The sequence below is a fragment of the Oreochromis niloticus genome, linkage group LG2, assembly GCF_001858045.2.
Source record: "Oreochromis niloticus isolate F11D_XX linkage group LG2, O_niloticus_UMD_NMBU, whole genome shotgun sequence".
Classification (NCBI taxonomy): Eukaryota; Metazoa; Chordata; class Actinopteri; order Cichliformes; family Cichlidae; genus Oreochromis; species Oreochromis niloticus.
This window is the reverse complement of record NC_031966.2, coordinates 25,152,014-25,176,730: the sequence shown is the minus strand read 5'-3', so window position 1 is coordinate 25,176,730 and position 24,717 is coordinate 25,152,014. Positions and strand designations below refer to the sequence as shown.

Sequence of the window (24,717 nt, the reverse complement as noted above, 5' to 3'; positions counted from 1 at the left end):
AGAGCAGTTCACATACAGGCCTTCATAAGAATCAGTGACTAACTATAGGCTATAAGGAATACTGTTACACCTGCAGAAGCATTTTGATTAAAATAATCAATTAGAAAATAAGTAAAAGGAAGGGCAGCCATCTGCTGTGAGTGCTGGGGGTGAGAGGAGGAAGATAGGTCCAAACAGATGCTGAGATTTATAAAAGATATATACTTATATAAGAGATTTATAAAAACGTCCATTAAATACAAAGTGGTGTATAAACACCGGAATACCAATTTTAAACCATAACTTGTATTTAAAGGAAAAGTTAGAAGTTCCACTAAGAAAAGACATAAATATGAATTACCATCTAACAAATCTTTCATTACATTGACACTGTTAGCTTAACTAAATAAAAATACAATAAAGAACAAACTGAGTCATCTTTACTGGAACAGGTTGTGATATCTGGGACAGATATTATTAATGATTAATGTTTGTGAATATCTATGGACATTAAAAATATTATTTTAGTATTATTATAATAATGTATTAATAATAACGAGTTATTAAATGATTGTTTCTATTCAATATGTACATTTGGATCACTGTAAAGTGTTGCTGCAGTGAAATTTGTCAAAAAATGTTTTTCAATTTTACCTTATTTCTTTAAGGAGATAAGTGAAAAACATGTCATGCTGACGACAGGAGGAAATCTCAGATCTTTAACAGAATACAAATAAAAAATATAATAATACACTCATGGTGCTTGTAATTGAGAGCCACCTAATACAGTATGGATTTATGCCCTGTTATGAACAACAAGTGCAGTGAAAGTGAAGAAAATCAATATGTATGAGCTTTGATGTGAAAAGCTCGTACACAGAAAATCACAATAAATGAGAGACATTCACACATCTTGACAACAAGTCCTCCCTTTGTGGCTCTTCAGTGGTTATTCTGCATAGAAGCTCTTAATTCACCTGACTTTATGAACCCTGGCGTACAAACAATCATCTTCTGTAGGTTCAGTGTGCTGAGGGAGCTTTGAAATCTTGACTTGGCCATACTCCACCTCTGCTTCCACCTGTCCTGTTTGCTCCACTCGTTTCTCCTGCTGTTTCATGACCCCTAGATTAGCATAGGTTACTTCATGGTCACCTTCTTCATCTGCAAATTAGCAAGAAATGTGAGAAATTGTGAGACTTCTTTGCTTATTTTTGATGGGAGTGAAATAGAAATGTTTACTGTCTTGTCTACTGTGTAAACAGCTGCTTAATTTCAGCACAAAGACTGGAGATGATGTGAAATGGTTTGTCTGACTCTGATCAAAGTTCACACAAACAAAAAGATTTTTAAAAAGTTTCAATAGTGAAATTTAGTTTTATCTTTGGAGGGACCTCTTTCTCCTTCTTTCCAGTTATTGTGTTAAAGTTAGGTGATCAGGGATAATCAGGGATTTGTACCTTTTTGTTTTGTTGGTCTGTAGTTTTGCTTTTGCCTCTGAGCACAGATGAGTGCTACACCCACAACTAAGTAAATTACAGCTGCTGAGAGAACAACACCAACCATTGGGAAATATCCTGTTCAAAACAAAGAAAGCCACAAACACAGATGTTTGAGTCAGCAAACATACAGTATGTTCTTAAAAAAGGACAAGAAGAAAAAAGAAAAATTACACACATAGATCTACAGAGTTTTTATTTTGCACTTACTTATGTACCATGGGTCATCACTGCTGCTAGTGGAGTTTTCTTTTGACACAGTGCCAGTTTGTGTATGGTCTGTTGTTTCAATACAAGGAGTGTTATTGGCTTCATACACCCACCCTGATATCTGTGTCCCATTGACTGAAGTGCAGTTAATGAAAATGAAGCCTGACAGCAAAAACGTATAATTAATGAAAGACTGAGTGACCAAAATGATCATATTTGTAATTATCACAATGTTCTCACTCACCACAGGTAGATATTCTCTCCTCTTTGGAGACATTACTGACTTTGTTCCTGACTGAGCAGACCAGACGTCCTGAGACGTGTTGTTTCAGAGTGATGATGTTAGTCTTAGTATTTACAGAAAAGAGCTCAGCATCTGTCAGTGTGCGTCCATCCAGAGTCCAGCTGTACTGAGGACTGTCCCCTCCCTCAGAGGAGCAGGACACCCTCCTCTCTCCCTGGGACAGACACTCAGAGACCAGCAGGACAGAGGACACAGGAGCTGAGAGAAACACACACAGATGAGTTTAGATTTATATACCAGAATTGTTAAAATTCTTTACAGTCTTAAATGAAGAACAGGGAAAGCACAAAATACATGTATCTGAACATTTTTTATATTTATTGTATAGATCAGCAAAACATTGTTACATTTATATCTATTAATCTGTTATGTACAGAGAAAAAAAATACCTTGAATAAACAACTGTAAAGTTTGCACGCCTGATGATCTTCCATCTGAATCAAAGGTTTGAAGGGTATAATTACCACTGTCTGTCCTGCTCAGGTTATTGAGTCTAAATGTTCCATTACTGGCAATAAAGATAGACCTGTTTCCTATCATATTAACCTGATCATTTTTCACATCTAATATTTTTAAAGAATTCTTTAATAATTGGTATCTAGGTAATTCTGAGGTGCTGTCCATCAGCTGGATGTCCACACTTCCTTCCAAAGTTCCAAAACACTGAGCTCCATCCTGTCTGCCATCACAGTAAGTTTCCACACCTGCAAACAAAAATAAGGTTGTCATAGGTGTTAGTTTAGCCTGCATGCATGATGCAGTGGCCTGAATTCTAGCCTAGAGGGCTTTTGCTGTGTGCCCTCCTTTCTTGTCTCCTCTTTACTGAAAGCTATCTGATCTGCTGTCTGAACAAATGTTTCAGACAGCAGATCAGAAGGGGAAACAAAAGAGGGTCAAAGCACAAAGTAATGGTTGATAGACCTGTACACCAGGACTCTAAGACTAGGCAGAGCAACCTGAGCACTGGCTGGATTAATTATAGGAACACTTGAAACTCAGTGCCTCACACATGGATTTTGTTGTGCATGGCGTTGTACAAGACTAAGAATTATAACAATACTGCTTCAGACTTCATTGTTGCCATTCTTACATTTGACATTTTGTACTGTCGTAATTCAGTTCTGTGAATTTAGGATGTAGTTAGAATGATGTGAAAATGTTCCCTGTTCCTCTCTACTCCGACTGTATTGACTCAGCAGGCAGCTTTCAGACAAACTTCTCTACTTAACACAGATGCAAACTTGTACAGCTTACATACAGCCCACAACATATTTCCTGTTAGTGATCATTTCCAGATAAGAACATGTAATTATAGACCAGGCAGGAAGAGATTAGTATCACATCTTACATTTGCTTTCAGTATCTTAGTATTAACTACTTAAAGCACTTGTCAGTAGTCAGTATCAGGTTATTCATACTAAAATCTCCTCGTCCAACTTAATATCATCTGACTGATTCCTGTTCTACATTCAAGTAAATATTTTATCTTCTTCAAATTATTTAAAAAGTAAAATTTTTCACATTCAATATGCGTTATATTCACATTGGATAACCAACATAAATGACAGATTGCTTCACATCTCAACTCTGAAATCATGGCATAAGAATTCACTGCAAAAACTCAAAATCTTACCAAGAGTATTTGTCTTATTTCTAGTCAAAATCATCTCATTACACTTAAAATAAGACAGAATCAGCTAAAGGGCAACATTTCAGTAAGCTAAAGGAACTTGTTTCAAGACAGTAAATCTTAAAACTAGAAAAAAAACTGGACAATTTTCACTTGTTTCATTGGCAGATTTTTTTTTACTTAATACAAGATATTTTAGCTTGAAATAAGTGAAAAAATCTGCCAATGAAACAAATGAAAATTGTCTAGTTTTTTTCTAGTTTTAAGATTTACTGTCTTGAAACAAGTTCCTTTAGCTTACTGAAATGTTGCCCTTTAGCTGATTCTGTCTTATTTTAAGTGTAATGAGATGATTTTGACTAGAAATAAGACAAATACTCTTGGTAAGATTTTGAGTTTTTGCAATGTAACCATTTGCAAGTTGTTTACACTCATTCTACGTTAAGACAGTTGAAATGAAAAACATTTTAACATGTAAAAATGAAAATGGATCTAAATGTGACATGAGACACATACCATGAAAACAAACAAAAAAAGTGTGCAAACAGGAAGTTGGTTTTGTATAAGAGAAATAAATAGAAATAGTCTAAATAATTCCCGAGTATTAGATTCTAAAACGTATGCACAACCTGTCCAGGATGTACCCCACCTTTACCCCTTTGAAAAGCTCTGCTTGAGAATATATAATATATATATATATATTATATATTCTCAAGCAGAGAATTCATATTTGTTACTGAATATGGAAACGCTTTTTAGTATTTTAGTACTCAAGATCCTTTTTAATTATCTCTCATAATAATGGATAATGTAAAGTTTTTATTAAGTGCACTTGATCTTATTTGTGTAAAACATGTTAATAATCATTTAAAATAAAGTGCTAGTAGAAATACATGAAAAAAGCTCACTATAAGAAACTCCGACCAGCAGCACCAGCAGTCCCACCGCAGCTTTCATGTCTCCTCTCTGTTCAGTGTGTGAGACCCAGATAGAAACAGCCTGCAATGTATCCTGTTAAAAGCTTTGACCTATAAGAACATTGTTATAGTCATCTTTTGTTTTTCTTTTTCTCTGAGGTGTAACTAAGGAGGGCTTATTTTTCTTCCGCTTTCAACATCCCACGACTGGACATTTCTGAGCTGAAAAAAAGGAAACAATCCTTATAAGTAGTCAAACAGAGAGCTAATCTTTGTAAGATAAAACTTTATAACCACAGCCACATCTCTTCTGCATATAATGATAATAATAATAATAATAATAATAATAATAATAATGATAGATTTTATTTGAAAGCACCTTTCAAGACACCCAAGGACACTTGACGATAGAATAAAACACATAATAGAACAATGACAACGAGGAACAATAAGAAAACAAAAGCACAACGTAAAATAAACAAACAATAGGTTCACAGTGAATATGCAGATTTGAATAGATGGGTTTTGAGCTGAGATTTAAACTGGGGGAGAGAACCAATGTTTCTTATATCTGGGGATAGAGAGTCCCACAGCCTGGGAGCAGAGGAACTGAAAGCTCTGAAGGTGAGCAGTAGAAGTTTGTATTTAATCTGGAATTTCACAGGGAGCCAGTGAAGTTCCTGGAGAACAGGGGTGATGTGCTGGTAGGAGGGGGTTCTGGTAATAATGCGGGCAGCAGAGTTTTGATCCAGTTTGAACCAAGCTTATGGAATGATTTTTGGGGGAGACCATGGAAGAGAGAATTACAATAGTCAGTTTGGGAGGTAACGAGACTGTGGACAAGCATGGACGCACATGTTTGAAGTGTGTCGTCACCTTAATTTAGATTTTTATAAAGTCAGAAACAACCATGATACAGTTTTGGCCAAAAGTTTTGTCAGTGGCACCTGTCCCTTTGCTCGTCAGTGCCCCAAGTGCCCTTTTCTTGAGGCATTTTTTTGTTTGTCTTTTTAATGTGTGTGTGTGTGTGTGTGTGTGTGTGTGTGTGTGTGTGTGTGTGTGTGTGTGTGTGTGTGGAGTAATAACATTTGACTATTAACACCAATTTTGCTAAATAAAGGATCTGGATTGCATCAGTCACATTATGACTTTTAAGCAATGCTCTCCCTTAATGGCAGAGAGCGCTGGTTACGAACTGGGAACGAGCTCACAAAGAGCACTTGCATTTTTCAAGCATGCAACACACGGAGACAAATAGGAAGAACAAAAATACAGAACTAAACCTTTACTAGAAACATTATACCAAGAACGCAGGGGAGGCACACAGAACAGAAAACCTAGAAACTATAAATATAATACAGACAGAAAACAATCATTCAAAGAATATAACTTAAACCAAAAACACAAACACTGGGTCTCCACACCCAGTACTGTGACAAGTTACAGTTGTAAAATTCTGTTTATTAGCTTTATTGTGTAAAGGATCATTTCAAAATGTATTCAGAGACTTGATACTTGATACCACAGCATGTGCATGAGTCAGACAACCCAAACATAGCATCCTCAGTCTCTCTCAACTCAGCAGCCAGATTCAGACTCGTACAACCTACTTTCAGCATGTTTCCTGTTAGTGTTGAGCTTCAGAAAAGAACGTGTAAATTTAGACTAGACAGGAAGTGATCACTATCACACGTGGCAACTGCTCCAAAGTATCTTAGAATTAATAAATTAAAAAAGTGCACTTGATCTTATTTGTGTAAAACATGTTAATAATCATTTAAAATAAAGTGCTAGTAGAAATACATGAAAAAAGCTCACTATAAGAAACTCCGACCAGCAGCACCAGCAGTCCCACCGCTTTTTTGTTGTTTGTAAAAACAAACAACAAAAAAGCGTGCAGCCAGGATTTTGGTTTTGTGAAGCAGAAACAGAAATAGTCTAAATGATTCCAGAATATTTGATTTGATTTTTTAATATATGGAAACGAATAGTGAAAAATATTTTTTCTTTTTTTTTGAGTACTATTGTATTCGGGATGCTTTACATATTACTCTAATAATGTAAAGCTTTTATTGACTGCACCTGATCTGATTCCTGCAAAACGTGTGAATAAAGATGAAAAAAGTCAACTGCTCACCATAAGAAACTGACCAACATCACCAGCAGTCCACCCACAGCTTTCATGTCTCCTCTCTGTTCAGTGCTTGTGACCCAGTCAGCAGCTGCCTGCAGTCTGTCCTGGTAGAGATCAGTGTCAGAGGAGAATGCATAAAAACCTGACTAATAAGAGCATCGTTATATTAACCTGGTTTTTCTGAGTAACAGGCTCCTATAGTGATGTCATACTTTGAAACAGGATAAAGAAATGCTTCACTGAGTGAATGGGTTAAATGCAGAGAGGAATTTCCCCACGGGGATCAATAAAGTATACATTATTATTATTATTATTACATTATTATTCATTATTATTAAATTTTACAACAGAAAAAATGATGGTATTTACAGATGTATCCAGAAATGTGTATTTGTGTGTTGGGAATAGAAATCGGAAATACATGCAGCAATTTGTTAAAATGTGTAAACAAATGTTGGGATACCATATTTGAGAGATGTTTTTATTAATGCCACCAGATGGCACTGTCTCTCTTGAAATGCCCCTAGTCAGGTAAGGAGATAGTGGCGTTATATGTAGAGACAGTCACTGAATTATGCAAGCTTGTATTAATCCAACATTAACAGTACTGCTGTTCAGTACGTAACATTTTGGTATCAATTAAATACTAAGTAAATACAATTTAGAAATTTTGATTTGTGTAGAGTTTCTAGTGTTGTATGAATTGTTCTGTATGAGTTGAACTGAAACCCCGGCATCATTTTACTGTTGTCACAATGTTATATCAAGAAAACTAGTTTATTCTAGTCAAACTATGATGTATGATGTTTTTCACAGACTGAAGAACAACAATCAATGCAGGAATGGACATATATACATTTATTTTGTATGAGAGCAGTTCACATACAGGCCTTCATAAGAATCAATGACTAACTCTATTTAATCTGTCAAAGCGCTTATTACAAATTCTTGCTATAAGTAATATCGTTATGGCTGCAGTCAAATAATCAATTAGTACATAAGTAAAGTTAATATTTACTGAAACAAATGAAGCATCTTTATTTAATTTCTTCCCCTTCAGTTTTCTGTACATGTAAATATGACCTTTCACTGTTCCGTTCAATTTTATTTATGCAGTGCCAACAACAGACAACTAAAAGACCTTTACATCATGTTGGAGGATACAATAAGGTACAGAGAAAACCCCAACAATCAGACAGCCCTCTATGGACAAGCACTTAGTGACAGTGGGAAGGAAAAACTTCTATTTAACAGGAAGAAACCTCGAGCAGAACCAGGCTCAGGCAGGGGCAGCCATCTGCCGTGAGCGGTTGGGGGTGAGAGGAGCAAGACAGGACCAAACAGATGCTAGAGCTAGAGATTTATAAAAAAAAGAATGATTAAATAAAGTGCTGTATAAACACTGAAATACCAATTTTAAACCATAACTTATATTTAACCCTTGTATGGTGTTCGTATTTTTGTTACTCAGCCAGTGTTCATGGGTCTGGTGGACCCACTAGAGTTTTGGCTTTCCAATTAACACTATCAAACAATTTTATGTTAAATTACTCAACAGATGTTTGCTTTATCCCAATTACGAGCCATGTGAACAGCAAACATGGTTAATTTTTTCCTTTTACCTTTGTTCGATCACATTCATGAATTAATGTGCTTCTCGTTTTTTGTCAATAAAATGTTATAAAAAAAAATCAGTTCTAATCAAGTGTACATATCCTTATACCATATTTTGCAGGTTTTGATGGTATATGCTGCCTAAAGGGGCAACGGCCTCTAAATGGCATGGGTCTCACAGACCCGAACACCATACAAGGGTTAAGGGAAAAGTTAGAAGCTGCTGAAGTTCCCTGCTGCCATTAAGAAAAGCCATAAATAAGAGTTACCATCTAACAAATCTTTCATTACATTAACACTGTTAGATTAACTAATTAAAAATACAATAAAGAACAAACTGAGTCATCTATATTGGAACAGGTTGTGATATCTGGGACAGATATTAACAATGATTAATGTTTGTGAATATCTATGGGCACTATGAAAAATATGTTAAAATATACATTGCTACAGGATAGGGAAGGGTAAAGTATACATTTATCACTATTAATAATTTACTATTAATATAAATGAGTTATTAACTTATTATTTTTATCCAATATGTTAATTTGTCACAAATACCTTCTAATGACGGGCAGATAAGCCGCTTTCTCCACACAGATGATTTCTTTGTGTTTGTCTAGTCTTTGGTCTTCAGTCTCAACATAACTGTAAAGTTTGCAAAGTTCATGTATGTTTGGAGGGAGGCTGAGCTGCTTTATTGTCAATACACTGACAAAGTGCACTCCAGATATGTGTGTTAAACCAGCTCTTAGATAATTGTTAGTATAAAAAAGATGCCAAGATGTTAAAAACACAACTTCCCCAGATCCAGAAAATGATAAATATTGCTAGTATTATGTCTATAGGAAGTAATTTGATATTGCTTAATCTATCAATTTTAACTGTCTAATGTTTCTCAAGATTTTTTTTTAACACCATGTTCTCTTTTTCTGTGTTGCTGCAGTGAAATTTGTCACACTTAAATGATAACAGGAGGAAATCTCAGATCTTTAACAGGATACAAAAAAGAAAAAAAAAACACTCATAAAAGCTGTGGTTGAAAAGCTCGTACACTGAAAATCACAATAAATGAGAGACATTCACACATCTTGACAACAAGTCCTCCCTCTGTGGCTCTTCAGTGGTTATTCTGCATAGAAGCCCTTAATTCACCTGACTTTATGAACCCTGGCATACAAGCAATCGTCTTCTGTAGTTTCAGTGTGCTGAGGCAGCTCGAAAAACTGGACTTGGCTAAACTCCACCTCTGCCTCCACCTCTGCTATTTGCTCCACTTGCTTCTCCTGCAGTTGCATGACCTCTAGATTAGCATAGGTTACTTCATGCTCACCTTCTTCATCTGAAAATTAGCAAGAAATTTGAGAAATTGTGAGACTTCTTTGCTTTTTTGATAGGAGTGAAATAGAAATGTTCACTGTCGTGTCTGCTGTGGAAACAGCTGTTTAGTTTTAGCACAAAAACTGGAGATGATGTGAAATGGTTTGTCTGACTCTGACCGAAGTTCACACAAAAATGTTCCAATAGTGAAATGTAGTTTTATCTTTGGAGAGCGCTGTTTCTCCTTCTTTGTAGTTATTGTATTAAAGTTAGCTGGTCAGCAACAACCAAAAATTACATGGACATATGCCAAATGCATCAATAAACCGATAACAGCAAAAAGGTTTATTAAACAATGTAAAATTATGATGTATATTTAAAAACAACAAGAAAACAAAATCCAAAAGGTACACTAACCTGAGCAAGTGATTGAGGAAAAAATAAGTTTTGCACCTTTTTGTTCCGTTGGTCTGTAGTTTTGCTTTTTCCTCTGATCACAGATGAGTGCTACACCCACAACTAAGTAAATTACAGCTGCTGAGAGAACAACACCGACCAGTGGGAAATATCCTGTTCAAAACAAACAAGGCCACAAACACAGATGTTTGAGTTGGCAAACATACAGTATGTTCTTATAAAAAAGGACAAGAAGGAAGAGGAAAATTACACACATAGATCTACAGAGTTTTTATTTTCCACTCACTAATGTTCGATGGGTCATCACTGCTGTTAGCAGAGTGTTTCTTTGACACTATGCTGCTTTGTGTAGACTCTGTTGTTGGTTCTCGTGTAGGTTGTGTTGTTGGTTCAATACACAGGGTGTAATTGGCTTCATACACCCACCCTGATATCTGTGTCCCATTGATTAAGGTGCAGTTAATGAAAATGAAGCCTATGAGTAGAAACATATACTTGATGAAAGACAGAATGACCAGAATCATCAAAGTTGTCGTTTGTCACAGTGTTCTCACTCACCACAGGTAGATATTCTCTCCTCTTTGGAGACATTACTGACGTTGTTCCTGACTGAGCAGACCAGACGTCCTGAGACGTTCTGTTTCAGAGTGATGATGTTAGTCTCATTATTTTCAGAAAAGAGCTCAGCATCTGTCAGTGTGCGTCCATCCAGAGTCCAGCTGTACTGAGGACTGTCCCCTCCCTCAGAGGAGCAGGACACCCTCATCTCTCCCTGGGACAGACACTCAGAGACCAGCAGGACAGAGGACACAGGAGCTGAGAGAAACACACAGATGAGTTTAGATGTTAAATCAGAATCTTGATCATTCTAAAGTATAAAGAATAACATATAGGCATCCAAAGTTTTGTAAAATATGCTTTATAGATTAAAATTATAATTTAATTTATAGATTAATTCATAACTACTAATGTTAGCATTTTCCAACAGGGAAAACATTACCTTGAATAAACAACTGTAAAGTCCATACGTCTGATACTCCTCCATCTGAATCAAAGGTTTGAAGGGTATATTTACCACTGTCATTCCTTTTCAGGTTATTGATCCTAAATGTTCTATAACTGGAATTAAAGGCAGAGCTCCTTTCTGTGATATTAGGAATCACCTCATTATTTCTCACATGTAGTATTTTTAATGAATTCTTTAACAACTGGTATCTTGACATTTCTGAGGTTCTGTTCATCAGCTGGATGTCCACAGTTCCTCCCAAAGCTCCATAACACTGAGCTCCATCCTGTCTGCCATCACAGTGAGTTTCCACACCTGCAAATAAAACAAATGTAAAAAAAACATAAATTATTATTTTAGGTGTTCAAATAGTACTTTTTTGCTTACTTTCTGTCTGTTTCAGTGCCAGAGGAGAGATGGTGGCTTTATTGGGCAAAGGGTCTTAAATATAGAGCTTCATGCAGGAGGAAAAGAGGAAGACCTCAGAGAATATTCATGCAGAGGGTTGGTGTGACAGAAGAGGATGCTGTGAATAGGGTGAGATGGATGCAGATGATCTGCTGTGGTGACCAAGCTGAAAGAAGAAGAGAAGGTGGAGCTGCTTCTTAGTAAGAATAATGAAACTCGTTTTTTGGCTGTACTGGTGCACAGCTTCTACCTAGCTTCAAAGCATGTTGTTGAAACAGGAGAGCTGAACAGCTTACCATGGGAGACTACAAAAACATAAATAGTCCATCTACAGCATCTATGTATGCTCACCACTCAGCCTCTGCTGATCCAGTCAGCACCTCTCAAACTTCAAACTCAACAAAAAAGAAATGATCAACTTCAGAAATAAGTTTAGGTGAAAAAAATTAATGAAATAAATCATTTTTCATTGCCCTTCACAGTCAAATAATAATAATAATAATAATAATAATGATAATAATAAATTTTCAACCTCTACATAAGATTTCAGATTACAGAAGAATATATAAAAAAATTGAAATTGTACTGTTGGACGTACTAACTCTGTCAGGTTGATCTTTAACGGCTTGACAAGAGTTCATTTTGGATATTTAACAGTCAATGTTTACAAAAATTAATTATCAGTTTTTTATTTCTTTTTTCTTATATTCCACTAAGAAATTCTTAATCACAATACACAAATACAGCTACGCTGATTTTGAGTTTTTATCATTTCATTTTAAAGCTTGAACATTTTAGGAATAACACTGCTTTCTCAAATTATTTTCTACAAATGATGGCACCCTCTAGTGGTGAATAATAATAATGCTACTTCAGACTTCATTGACAAACTTTCACACCTTTGTTGCATTTCTTACACTTACCTTCCTGTACTGTCATAATTCAGTTCTGTGCATTTTATTTTTATAGCATAAAATCACAAAACATGCCACCTCCACAAAGATAAAGGCCTCGCAACATTAGAGAAACCCCCTATTAACATATTAAACTGCATTCTGGCATATTACTCTGTTTGACTGACTTGATCAGTAGTGGGCTAACAACCCTCGTGACCACCTTTGCTGGGATAGCCCCCATCAGGAGTTTATTATATTGGAGTCTCCACCAGCTGTTCTAAAACTGAAGGAACATTTTGGATGAGAGGCGAAAAAAAAACTTAAAGAAGACCATTTATTTTATTTTACAGTGACCTGGGTGGGCAGTACAATGGCAAGTGTGTCATTGTACTGTCTGTTGTAATAGCAAAATAAACTATATTTGATTTAAAGAATTCAATCTTCTAAAAGCAGCCATCACTGATGGGGTTCATTTTATACTCCTGTAAGTTTTTAAAGTTTTGTGTAATGTTTTGGGTGAATGTTCGGTGGCTTTCACCCAGTGCCATTCAGGACAGGATTACAGTCATACACTTTGGTTTATTTTAGTTTTATTGGATGATGTGAAAATGTGCTCCAATACTGGACTTGATAACACAGCTGGTACATGTGCAAACAAACAAACAAAAATCAACCCCCCCCCCCCCCCCCCCCCCCAATAAACAGCATACTAACAGACTCCTCAATTCCCGTCAAAACACGGCTTCCCTATTTAATCACAAGGCAGCATTAAGACAAACTCCTCTACTTAACACAGATGTAAACTTGTGCAACCTACACTGAGCATGTTTCCTGTTAGTGATCAGTTTCAGACAAGAACACGTAAATTTAGACCAGACAGGAAGTAATTACTATTACATTTGACATCTGCTTTCAGTATCTTAGTATTAACTACTTAAAGCAGTTGTCAGTAGTCAATATCATCTTATTGATACTAAAAATTCCAACCAAAAAATGAACTCTCTTTGTCCAACTTAAAATCATCTGATTTATTCCTGTTCTACATTCAGGTGAATATTTTATCTCCTTCAATTTTTTTCTGAAAATTACCTTTTTCACAGATTGTTTTAAACCTCAACACTGAAATCATGGCAAAAGAAGAAAGCATTAGCAAGATTGTTTCCACTTTTTCTATCAAGACAGTTGATATGGAGAGTTCAGTAGGCAAGATGAACAGCTAAACTTTAACATATAAAAATCTAAATGGATCTAAAAGTGACATGACAACGATGCCATGAAAACAAACAAAAAAGTGTGCAAAGAGTAAGCTGGTTTTGTGTAGCAGAAACAAAGAGAAAGGTACAATTGATTCGGAAATGTGTGCACAACCTGCCATGGACTGACAGCCTGTCCAGGATGTACACCACGTTTACCTCTACGAAAAGCCCTGCTTGAGAAATAGATGGATGTATGAGATGCATGTGTACGTGTTTTTTACTGAATATGGAAATGCTTTTCAGTATTTTTGTATTTGAGATAATTTTTTAATCAATAATAATAATTAATCAATAATGATAATTTAAAACTTTTATCATATGCACTTCGTCTTATTTCTTCAAAGCATGTGATTAATCATTTAAAATAAAATTTTAGTGGAAAAACCTTAAAAAGCTCACCATGAGAAACTCTGACCAGCAGCACCAGCAGTCCCACCACAGTGTTCATGTCTCCTCTCTGTTACGTGTCTGTCACCCAGTCAGCAACAGCCTGCAATGCATCTTATTAGAGATCATCAACAGAGGAGAAAGAGTGAAAACTTCAGCCAATAAGAACATTGTTTTAGTCATCTTTATTTTTCTCTGAGGTGTAACAGAGGAGCTCTCATTTTACTTCCACTTTCATCACACCATAACTGGACATTTCTGAGCTGAAGAGAAGAAAACGATCCTTATAAGTACTGAAACAGAGAGCTGTTCTTTGTAAGACGATGCATCTCTTCTGCATATGTTTAAAGTGTGTCGTCACCTTAATAAAGATTTTCATAAAATCAGAACTCACTATCGTTACAGTTTTGGCCAAAAGTTTTGTTAGTGGCACAAATTATGTTTTTCATACTTGTTGCTTCAGTTTTCAATTAGATTGTTGTTTAAATGTTTATGATATAGTGACAATGATCTTTGACTTTTATTTAAAAGCTAAAATCAAATAAATTGTTGCAGTCTGTTAAAATATATTAATAAGTTACCATATTTATTTATATACATACACATGAAACAGAAAAAGAGAGAGAGAAAGCAAGAGAGTATCACTGAGACTTTTTAAGACCTCTAGAAATCCTGGCGAATGTTTGCTCAAGCCTGCCTTTAAACGAGAAAACCTGGCTTCTTGGGAGCAAAATGTAACAAAGTGAGATGACACATGACTTTTGTACATTAGTTTGTATTTAGCATTATGAGTTTTTTTTTCTTCCATTTTACAAATTACAAGTTGTATGATATAAGCCCCAGATCCATCTGTCTATTTTCTATTATGACATGTATCAGACTGTGTCAGAGTTTTTTTCTGTAATGTATTGGAACTATAGCCAGCCTGACATGGAACCTCTGGAGCTTTGATGATCTGCACACCTCAAATCAGGCTGGTCAAGTCCATCAAGAGAATAATTAATTGGCAGAGTTCTGCTGTATTTAGTTTGCTTTTGTAGGTCATTAATATGAAATTAGATAAACACTGAAAGACACTTCTTTATTGATAATACGTCACACCATTAGCATCATATTTATTGTCCCGGAGGGCCTGGAGACTATCCCAGCTGTCTTAGGGCGAGAGGCAGGGTACACCCTGGACTGGTCGCCAGTCTGTCACAGGGCATGAATCTGATCACTAACAGGAAATATGGACAATGTAGGTTGTGCCAGTTTGTAGCTGTGCAAAGGAGAGAAGCTGAGCTGAAAGCTGCCTGCTGAGTTGACAGAGAGTGAATAGTGATGAAGCTTTGTTTTGTCTGTATGTGATTCTATTAGCGGTCTCTATTATACCCTCACTGGCTTTCTTTATTATTTCTGAGTGGAAAAGATGTTTAAGTGCATGCCACCAGATGGCAGTGTTCCTCCTGTAGTGCTCCTGTGAGGGCACGGATGCTGGGAAACTGTGCAGAGACAGTAACATTATTCTACTGATTTTTAAAGTACTGGAATATGGACATTTATTGAAGATATCAGTCTCAAAAACTGTTTTTTATATGGATGATGAATGGTTTCCTCTCTTTCTCTTAGTCACACATGAATTTGCTTTTATTTTGAAGGCTCAGCAGTGATGCCCTCTGCACACAAATAAATGCATCTTTGCAAAAACATAGTCAGACAGGATGAAACCACAAAATTACAATTTCTGCTTTGGGTAAAAATATGCCAATATTGCCATTACATGATGACAACTGTGGTTTTGTTTCCTTTTTTGTTTGTAAGTTAGGGGACTTCTTGTGATGGCTGACAGGATTGGGATGAAGTGTGGACATTTACATAGAACTCTTTAACAAAAGTTATAGAATTAAAAAAAATACTAGATTTAAGAAATAATGAGGTTATTCCTGATATCATAGAAAATAAATCTCTTTTTTCCCCCAGTAATGGAACATTTAGGATCAGTAATCTGAGTAAGAATGACAGTGGTAAACATTAGTGTAAAATCTTTTATTCAGTTAGAAAATCATCAGTGGAGTTTAACATTTAAATTAAACACTGTTTTATATATATATATATATATATATATATATATGATATAGCTCACACAAATGATATATCTCAGCAATGTTCCCTCTAATTTTTCATGTGTCTGAGCGAACACACAAACTCCCTGAGCGATCCCTTGGATCACTGTGAGCGACATTAGACATGTGCACTGTGGTCACGCCAGCATTGAATCCATCCAAGTTACATGGTTTATTAAAATTAAAATTAAAAAAATAAAATAAAATTACAGTATTTACATTTCTGTTAGACTACTTTTAATTAACTGCTTTAGCCCAGTTACAATGAAAGTTTAAAAAAAAAAAATCTTGTTCATGACCTGTGTAGTATATTAACACTATTGGAAGTAAAAATAACTTGAACTCCAATTTTGAAAACACAACTTTCTTTCTTTTTTTTTCTTTTTTTAAATAAAGCTCTGACTTGTATTATGAGTCTGAGTCTGTGGTCTGTGAGAGAGTCCTGTAACTCTCTGTCTGCAAAATACAGTATATAATGACCAATGTTGGGCAATTAATTATATAGTTACTTCTTCAAAAAAGTAACTGAGTTTTGCAAACAAGTTTTTTTGCAGCTGTTTACCTAAAAATGCTGCCAAGGCGGTTTTTTAAACAAACATTTCAAAATACTTACAGAACAATCAGCTGTTCTGCATCAAATCTGATGCCACACAAATTATTTGTGCCACTCCAAAAATTAATTTCTGTCCACTATCAGATAAAGGAGAACAACAGCCTGATACCTGCAGGCCTGACAACAGAAGATGTATCACTCCTGTAACACCTCTAACATTCAGCAGCCGCCTCATTGTTCTGACACACCAACAAAACTATTGACTACACTACACACTAACTACACAAGATTTGCGCTAAACGTCGCAAATCTCTCATATCTCAAAACACGCCGTCACTCCTAAAACTTCCCCCCGTTTCTTAACAACTAAATGCCATGTTTTGATTGGTCGACATGGAACATTTTGCGACTAATGGGAAAGGGTGTGGGGTGTTTTGGTTTCGTCTTTGCTCACAGGCGGAGAGTGCTTTCGAGCGTTTTCCGTATAAAACGCCGTTTTTACCCTTTCTTCCCGCAGTAAATATAAACAACGATAGTATTCAGGAAGAAAACCAAACATTGCATTTTTTTTTTTATCATAACTCTGGTTTTACGTGGCCTATCAACACAATTTAAAAACTGGTATAAAGTCCACACTTTTTCCGTCAATTGTTCCGTCTGTCCTGCTCACATCTCCAATGGTTGTACACGTTGTCATTAACGTGGCTTAACTCCACATCAGCCACGCTTTGCTAGCTAAAACACCGGTGTCGGCACATATTTACTTTAATTTCAATTCAGGTTAGAATTTTTTTTGTGTGCGCAACGCAGATTTTCTCTGCGCAGAGACCGTGCCAACAGTGCGCAATTGCGCACGTGCGCAGCTTAGAGGGAACATTGTATCTCAGATACATGTATTTTGCACTTTCCCACTTTTTCGTTAATGACTATAAAGAAATCAGATCAAAAATCATCTGTGTGTGTTTGTCTAAGCTCAGGGTACAGGATGATTGTACTGTGGGAACACCAAGCAGGGGAACAGGCATTCACAAGTGGGACACAAATATTTTGGTGACAAAATAAATATAAGATCCAATAGATGTACTGATGTTCTGTTATGACAGAGATGTGCAGTGAAAGTACAGAAGATCCATAAATCAATATATATGAGATTTGATGGTTGGTATTTTTCTGAATGGAAATCACCTGAAGCATCTTGACATCACCTTCTCACTCTGTCGTGCAGAATGTTTAAAAGCACTGATTACTAAAATCATCTGATTTTTTAACATTGGCATACAAACAGTCACCTTCTGGTTCAGTGTACAGAGGTCGCTTTGAAAACTTGACTTGGCCATACTCCACCTCCGCCTCCTCCTCAGACTTTTGCTCCATTTCCTTCTCCCGGTGTTTCATGAACCTGACATCAGCGTAGGTTACTTCCTCATCATCTTCTTCATCTATATTGTAGCAAGAAGGAGTGACACAAACATAGTATTACAGTGACTGAGTGGTTTGACTTTTAATAAAACTCAGTCTTGTTTCCTCACATTTCTTGTTACTGTATTAAAGCCAGCTGATGAACGATACACTCAAATTTTACTGACATATGCCAGAATTATAAACTCTTGGCAGAAAATCAAAAATGTAGATGTAGATGCTGGTGAGAAACAATATTTCATTTCAGCCTGTGTATTTCTGTAAATACCATCAAAATGATAATAAACCTTCTTGAATCTTAGGAAAAATGCAAAAAGGCAGTCTGACCTACAAGAGTAAGAAAAACAGAGATTTTTGTACCTTTTTGTTTTGTAGCTTTGTTGTTTTGCTTTTTCCTCTGAGCCCAGATGACTGCTACACCCACAACTAATAAAATTAGCAGCGCTAAGAGAACAGCACTGATCAGTGACAAAATACATTCAGAAAACACCTTTTTATTAAGAAAGAACAATTTAGAAAAGAACATTAACGGATCTACTGTAGTAGAATGAATTTTCACTTACTAATGTACCACAGCTGAGCACTGCTGAAAGGTGGACTGAGGATATCAGTTGGGTTTTCAATTGACACTCTGTCAGTCCCTTCAGTCACAGCAGTTTGCGTGATCATGGTAGGGTCTCGTGTAGGTTGTGTTGTTGGTTTAATACACAAGGTGTTATTGGCTTCATGCACCCACCGTAATATCTCTGTCCCATTGATTAAGGTGCAGTTAATGAAAATGAAGCCTATGAGTAGAAACATATACTTGATGAAAGACAGAATGACCAGAATCATCAAAGTTGTCGTTTGTCACAGTGTTCTCACTCACCACAGGTAGACATCATCTGCTCTTTGGAGACATTACTGACTTTGTTCCTGACTGAGCAGACCAGACGTCCTGAGACGTGCTGTTTCAGAGTGATGATGTTAGTCTCATTATTTTCAGAAAAGAGCTCAGCATCTGTCAGTGTGCGTCCATCTAGAGTCCAGCTGTACTGAGGACTGTCCCCTCCCTCAGAGGAGCAGGACACCCTCATCTCTCCCTGGGACAAACACTCAGAGACCAGCAGGACAGAGGACACAGGAGCTGAGAGAAACACACACAGATGAGTTTTGGTAGTATAAGAGGATCCTGGTCATTCATTATTATTGTAATTGAAGAACAGGGGAGGCATAAAGTATATGTATCAGAAATTTGGTGTGATATATCATATATACTGCTAAAACACTCTTAAATGTATATCTATCAATAGCCTTAATTTCCGAGCAGGGAAAATAATTACCTTGAATAAACAACTGTAAAGTCCACTCGCCTTTTGATAGTCCATCTGAATCAAAGGTTTGAAGGGTATAATTACCACTGTCATTCCTGCTCAAGTTATTGATCCTAAATGTTCCATTACTGGGAAAAATGATAGATCTGATTGCTGTGGTATTAGAAATAATTGTTTTGTTTAACACATCCACTATTATTAATGAATTCTTTACATATTTGTATCTAGTTATTTCAGTGATGCTGTACATCAGCTGTATGTCTACACTTCCTCCCAAAGCTCCATAACACTGAGCTCCATCCTGTCTGAATTCACAGTAAGTTTCCACACCTGCAAAAGAGAATAAACAAAAGTCAAGAAGGGAAAAAAAATATCACAGTTTTGTGATATTATTTTGAGTGCTCAGTCTCTGTTAGAAGGTAAACATTTGCATGTTGCCCTGCAGCATGCAAATGTTTACCTCAATCAAAAATAGCACTTTTGTGGCTACTGTGTGTCTGTCTCAGTTCACAGTATGCAAATAAACATTTAGTATTTGCAGATGCATCACACAGGCTTGTCACTGAAAGACAGTAAGGTTTCAGCTGACATGTCTTTTGTAGAACAGCTGCTGTAGCTTCAGTATTCTGCCGTCCATGTTTTAAATGCTGCAATTAGTCTGTGCCTTTTTACAACAAAAGAAAAGAAACGAAAAAGAAAAAAAAGCTCCGTAATTATAAAATTGTTGTTTATGAAAAAGTTCTTACCTTCGTTTGTGACAAAGACCCTAATAATTTTAAAATGATTCAAAATACACAATATTAAAATTTGTATTTTTGCCAGCATAGTGGTATAGATTGTCCAATCTAGTTTTTTAAATGTATTTTAATTTTTAAATAATATTTAATCAGTTCATCTGCGTTTACTTTAAGTAAACAATAATGCAACTGTTATTGTGTTTAACAAGCCCTCAACTGAAAAAATCACGTTTCATTAGCTGTAGTGGATCTCGTAGCCACAAAACATGAATAAAACATAGAAGTTAAGTATTAATGAAGCATCACATTGAAAAAGTTTAATAGCTCACCATGAGAGACTCCGAGCAACATGAGGAACAGTTTGAATACAGCTTCCATGTTCTGCAGTTTTATCTCTTTATGTCTCAAAAACAAGCGTGAACAGGTCTTGATCTATCCTGTTAGTGATCAGCCCCAGACGAGAACGTGTGAAAACGCTGAGGTGATGTTTTACTGAAGTTAAAATTATCTTTTCACATGCTGAGAGGAAGAAAGAAAGAGGTATCAGTTTTTCTTCCTCTTTTAGCCTTCAAGAAAAAAGATCATTCAGATGTGATGGACTGGGAGGAAGAGAGGGAACAATTGTCATACTAAACGAGGCTTGACTAAGACTTTAAATAGTCAAGTGTTAACAGAAAAATAATTAATTACAGAAATAAGTTTCCATGAGAGAATAATCATAAGCTACATCACTGTAAAATACAGTTAAGCCAAACTGGGTTTGAGTGTTTACTATTTAATTTTAACCTAAACGTCAAAGCAGTGCTACTATCTCAGAACTATTTCTTTAACTATTGGCAGCCCCTAGTGGTAAAGAAGTTTCTTGTTGTTACAGCATTAATTTCACTGGATATAAGGGGCTGAGCTGAACTCCTAACAAACAACAAAACACCACAATTCCCCCTCCGCCAAACGTTACATTTGGCACATTGCAGTCAGACAACTAGAGTTTTCCTGGCAATCTCCAAACCCATATTAATGCATCAGATTGCCAGATGGAGAAGGGCGGTTCTTCACTCCAGGGAACACGTCTAATGCTCTAGAGTTTAGTGGCACGGTGCTTTACACCACTGCATTCGATGCTTTCATTGTGTTTGGTGATGTAAGGCTCAGGTGCAGCTGCTCAATCTTGTGTTAATTGGAAGGTCACACGAAGTTTGGAGGTCTATAGCAAAAGACTCTGCAGAAAATTGGTGACCTCTGCACACTGTGCACCTGATGAACCTGTGCTGTGATTTCACATTGAATACCATTTCGTGGCTGAGATGCGCTCATTCGCAATCACTTGGACTTTGTTATAACAGCTGACTGTGGAATATCTGAGGAAGTAGTGAAGAAATTTTATGACTGGACTCGAAAATTGGCATACTATTATGATACCACGCTGAAATTTACTGAGCTCCTAAGAGTGACCCATCCTTTCACAAATTTTTATACAAGCAGTCTACATACCTAGGTGCTTGTGGCCATGGAAGTGATTGTATCTACTGGAATCAATGATTTTAGTGGTTGAGTGAAAACTTCTGGCAAAACATCCTTCAAGCTTAGGCCTCTACCAGAAACCTGGGAGTTTTGAGGGTCCTGTGAAGTATCTTTGCTGTTCCTAGAACTGTACTCTTTTGGAAATCTCATACGACTATCTAGGAATAACATCGTGACCCCTAACTGGCTGTCACCTTCCACATCTTCCACCTTCCTTCATTTGTGAAACAGATGGTTTTAATGTTAATATATATCAATGTCATTTTCACTATTCACAAGAAGGCACTACATGTGTACAGGTTGTAATAAAATACATTTATACGGTGCTGCTGAATCACACTTTTCTGAACTCATACTTTTTCTCATACTTTAATCTTCCTGTTCTGAAGCTAAAACTATTTTGTTATGGAGAGCTAATGGGCTAAAATTATTATATGCATAAAAGACACATTGTACAAGGTGTTACATTTTTCAGATGCTCAGCTTTTAAAAATTTCCAGAAGAAGTGAGAAAATGTTTTAACTCAGTAAATGAGCATTTAATGCTCCATGTGTTATCAGGGATGTATTGTTTTCACAGAAACAGAAGAAATACTGGTAGCACTTTATAATAATGTAAAACCATTAAGCATTGTTAACGTTTTAGTATTGTATTAGCAAGTACTTAATTCATTAGAACTAGATGGAGGTATGAAATGCATGTGTGCATATTTATAACTGAATATGGAAATGCTTTTCAGTATTTTGGTACTCAAGATTATTTTAATCATCAATAAAGGACAATTTAATATATTCATTGTGTGCACTTCATCTTATTTCTGCAAAGCATGTTATAAGTCATTTAAAATAAAGTTTAAGTGGAAAAACCTGAAACAAACTCACCATGAGAAACTCTGACCAGCAGCACCAGCAGTCCAACCACAGCTTTCATGTCTCCTCTCTGTTACGTGTCTGTCACCCAGTCAGCAACGGCCTGCAATGCATCCTGTTAGAAATCAGCAACACAGAACAATTTGTGAAAACTTTAACCAACAAGAACATTGTTATAGTCATCTTAACTGAGGAGCTGTCATTTGACTTCTGCTTTCAACATTCAACAACTGGACATTTCTGAGCTGAAGAAAGGGGAAACATATCTTAAGTACTGAAACAGAGAGCTTTCTTTGTTAGACAAAATTGTATAACCACAGCCACATCGCTTCTGCATATGTTTGCAGCATGTCGTCACCTTAATTTAGATAATCATAAAATCGTTGCAGTTGTTTCCAAAAGTTTTGTCAGTGGCACAAATTTTGTGTTTCATGCATCCGTCTTTTTTTTTTTTTTTTTGACTTTTTCTGTCCTTCAAGCTCGGGTCCTCTACCAGAGGCCTGGGAGCTTGAGGGTCCTGCACTGTATCTTAGCTGTTCCTAGGACTGCGCTCTTCTGGACAGAGCTGTTGTTCCTGGGATCTGCTGGAGCCACTTGCCTAGCTTGTGGGTTATTGCACCGAGTGCTCAGATTACCACTGGGACCACTGTTACCTTCACCCTCCATATCTTCTTGAGCTCTTGTCTGACCCCTTGGTACTTCTCCAGCTTCTTGTGTTCCTTCTTCCTGATGTTGCTGTTATTCAGTATCACTATGTCTATCACTACAGTCATCTTTGTCTGCTTGTCTACCACCACCATGGCCGATTGATTAGCCATCACCAATTTGTCCATCTGTACAAGTCCCACAGGATCTTAGGTCAGCCATTCTCCACCACCCTTGGTGGTGTCTCCCATTTTAACCTCAGGACTTCCAGGTTATACTCGGCACAGATGTTTCTGTACACTATGCCGGCCACTTGGTTATGGCGTTCCATGTATGCCCTGCCTGTTTGCATCTTGCACCCTGCTGATATGTGCTGGATTGTCTCAGGGGCATGTCTACACAGCCTGCACCTGGGGTCTTGCATGGTGTGATAGACCCCAGCCTCTATGGATCTTAGAGCTTGTTCCTGTGCTGCCATGATTAGTGCCTCTGTGCTGTCTTTCACTCCAGCTTTGTCCAGCCACTGGTAGGATTTCTGGATGTCAGCCACTTCCTCTGTCTGCTGATGGTACATACCGTGCAGGGGCCTGTCCTTCCATGATGGTTCCTCCTCTTTCTTGGGTTTCTGCTGCCTGAGGTATTTGCTGAACATTGTGGATGTTCGTTGTCTCGTCCTGGACAACAGTTGCCTCTTGGTGCTTTCTATTGTGAGGTAAAGACCCTAGAATATTACAAAGAAAACAGTCATAACTCTAACAATAAACCCTCTATGAGCAAGCGCTCATATATAAGGGTAGGGTGTAGTAAAAATTTTAAGGTGCAAGTAGTTATGCAACACTGTCACAGTGTTACGATATTCAGAATGCGCAAATATTAAAATAGTTTATATTGTATGAAGTTGTATTATATTTTATATAAATGTTCAAAATTGCAAATTTACAGGTCAGGTTATCAAGACAGATAATCAAAGTTCAACAATTAGTTAGTGAACAACAATTAGTCAGTGGATAGAAACTGTTTTTTTTAGTCTGGTTGTCCTCCCTTTCAAACTCCTGCAGCGTCTGCTAGATGGCAGGAGTATAAACAACGTGTGCTGTGGGTGGCGGGTGCTGTGCTTAATGATATTGTGTGCCCTTTTTCTGACCCCGGTGTTTAAATGTCCTTGTAGTGGTGGGAGGGGTACTCCACAGATGAATTGTGACACACTGGTGAGCCTTCCTGTCCTTAATGGTGCTATTCCTGTACCACACTATGATGGAGTTTGTCAGGATACTCTCCACTGTTCACCTGTATAAGTTGCTGAGCAGTTTGGAGGGTAATCCAAATTTTCTTAGCTTCCTTAGTAAGAGGAGTCATTGTTGAGCCTTCTTGATGATCTGCCGTGTGTTATGGGTCCAGGTGAGATCCTCACTGATGTGGGTGCATTGGAATTTAAGGGTGTTCCCCCTCTCCACCTGAGTCTCGTTGATGTATAGTGGGGCATGCTGGTCTCTCCTCATCCTCGGGTCAACAATCTTCTCCTTAGACTTCTCAGCATTTTAGGAGAGATTGTTTTCCAGCCACCAGGACACAAGTTGG

General features: G+C 36.9%; 2 protein-coding genes across 4 annotated transcripts; both read right to left on the bottom strand.

The window, feature by feature from the left end:
* On the bottom strand, positions 1-22,714 carry LOC102077094 (T-cell surface antigen CD2). 3 transcript variants are annotated; one of them, XM_019366781.2, is made up of 7 exons: positions 6,677-6,764; positions 4,531-4,761; positions 2,382-2,696; positions 1,933-2,190; positions 1,689-1,850; positions 1,440-1,556; positions 1-1,143 (listed from the first exon to the last, which is right to left on the bottom strand). In XM_019366781.2, exons 2-7 carry the CDS (start codon positions 4,577-4,579, stop codon positions 953-955), a joined length of 1,092 nt encoding a protein of 363 aa, XP_019222326.1. In that variant the 5' UTR covers positions 4,580-4,761; positions 6,677-6,764; the 3' UTR covers positions 1-952. The 3 variants fall into 3 exon arrangements, with proteins under 3 accessions (XP_019222326.1, XP_019222337.1, XP_025752647.1); XM_025896862.1 differs by lacking the exons at positions 1-1,143; positions 1,440-1,556; positions 1,689-1,850; ... (2 more) ...; positions 4,531-4,761; positions 6,677-6,764 and adding exons at positions 17,392-18,074; positions 18,415-18,498; positions 18,618-18,839; ... (2 more) ...; positions 20,434-20,623; positions 22,507-22,714; XM_019366792.2 differs by lacking the exons at positions 4,531-4,761; positions 6,677-6,764 and adding an exon at positions 22,507-22,700.
* LOC112841787 (uncharacterized) lies at positions 8,364-14,061 on the bottom strand. Its single transcript, XM_025896877.1, has 6 exons — positions 13,990-14,061; positions 11,025-11,345; positions 10,583-10,840; positions 10,311-10,499; positions 10,061-10,177; positions 8,364-9,629 (listed from the first exon to the last, which is right to left on the bottom strand). The coding sequence occupies exons 1-6, from the start codon at positions 14,036-14,038 to the stop codon at positions 9,439-9,441; spliced, it is 1,125 nt and encodes a 374-aa protein (XP_025752662.1). The 5' UTR covers positions 14,039-14,061; the 3' UTR covers positions 8,364-9,438.
* Positions 22,715-24,717: the final 2,003 nt, after the last annotated feature.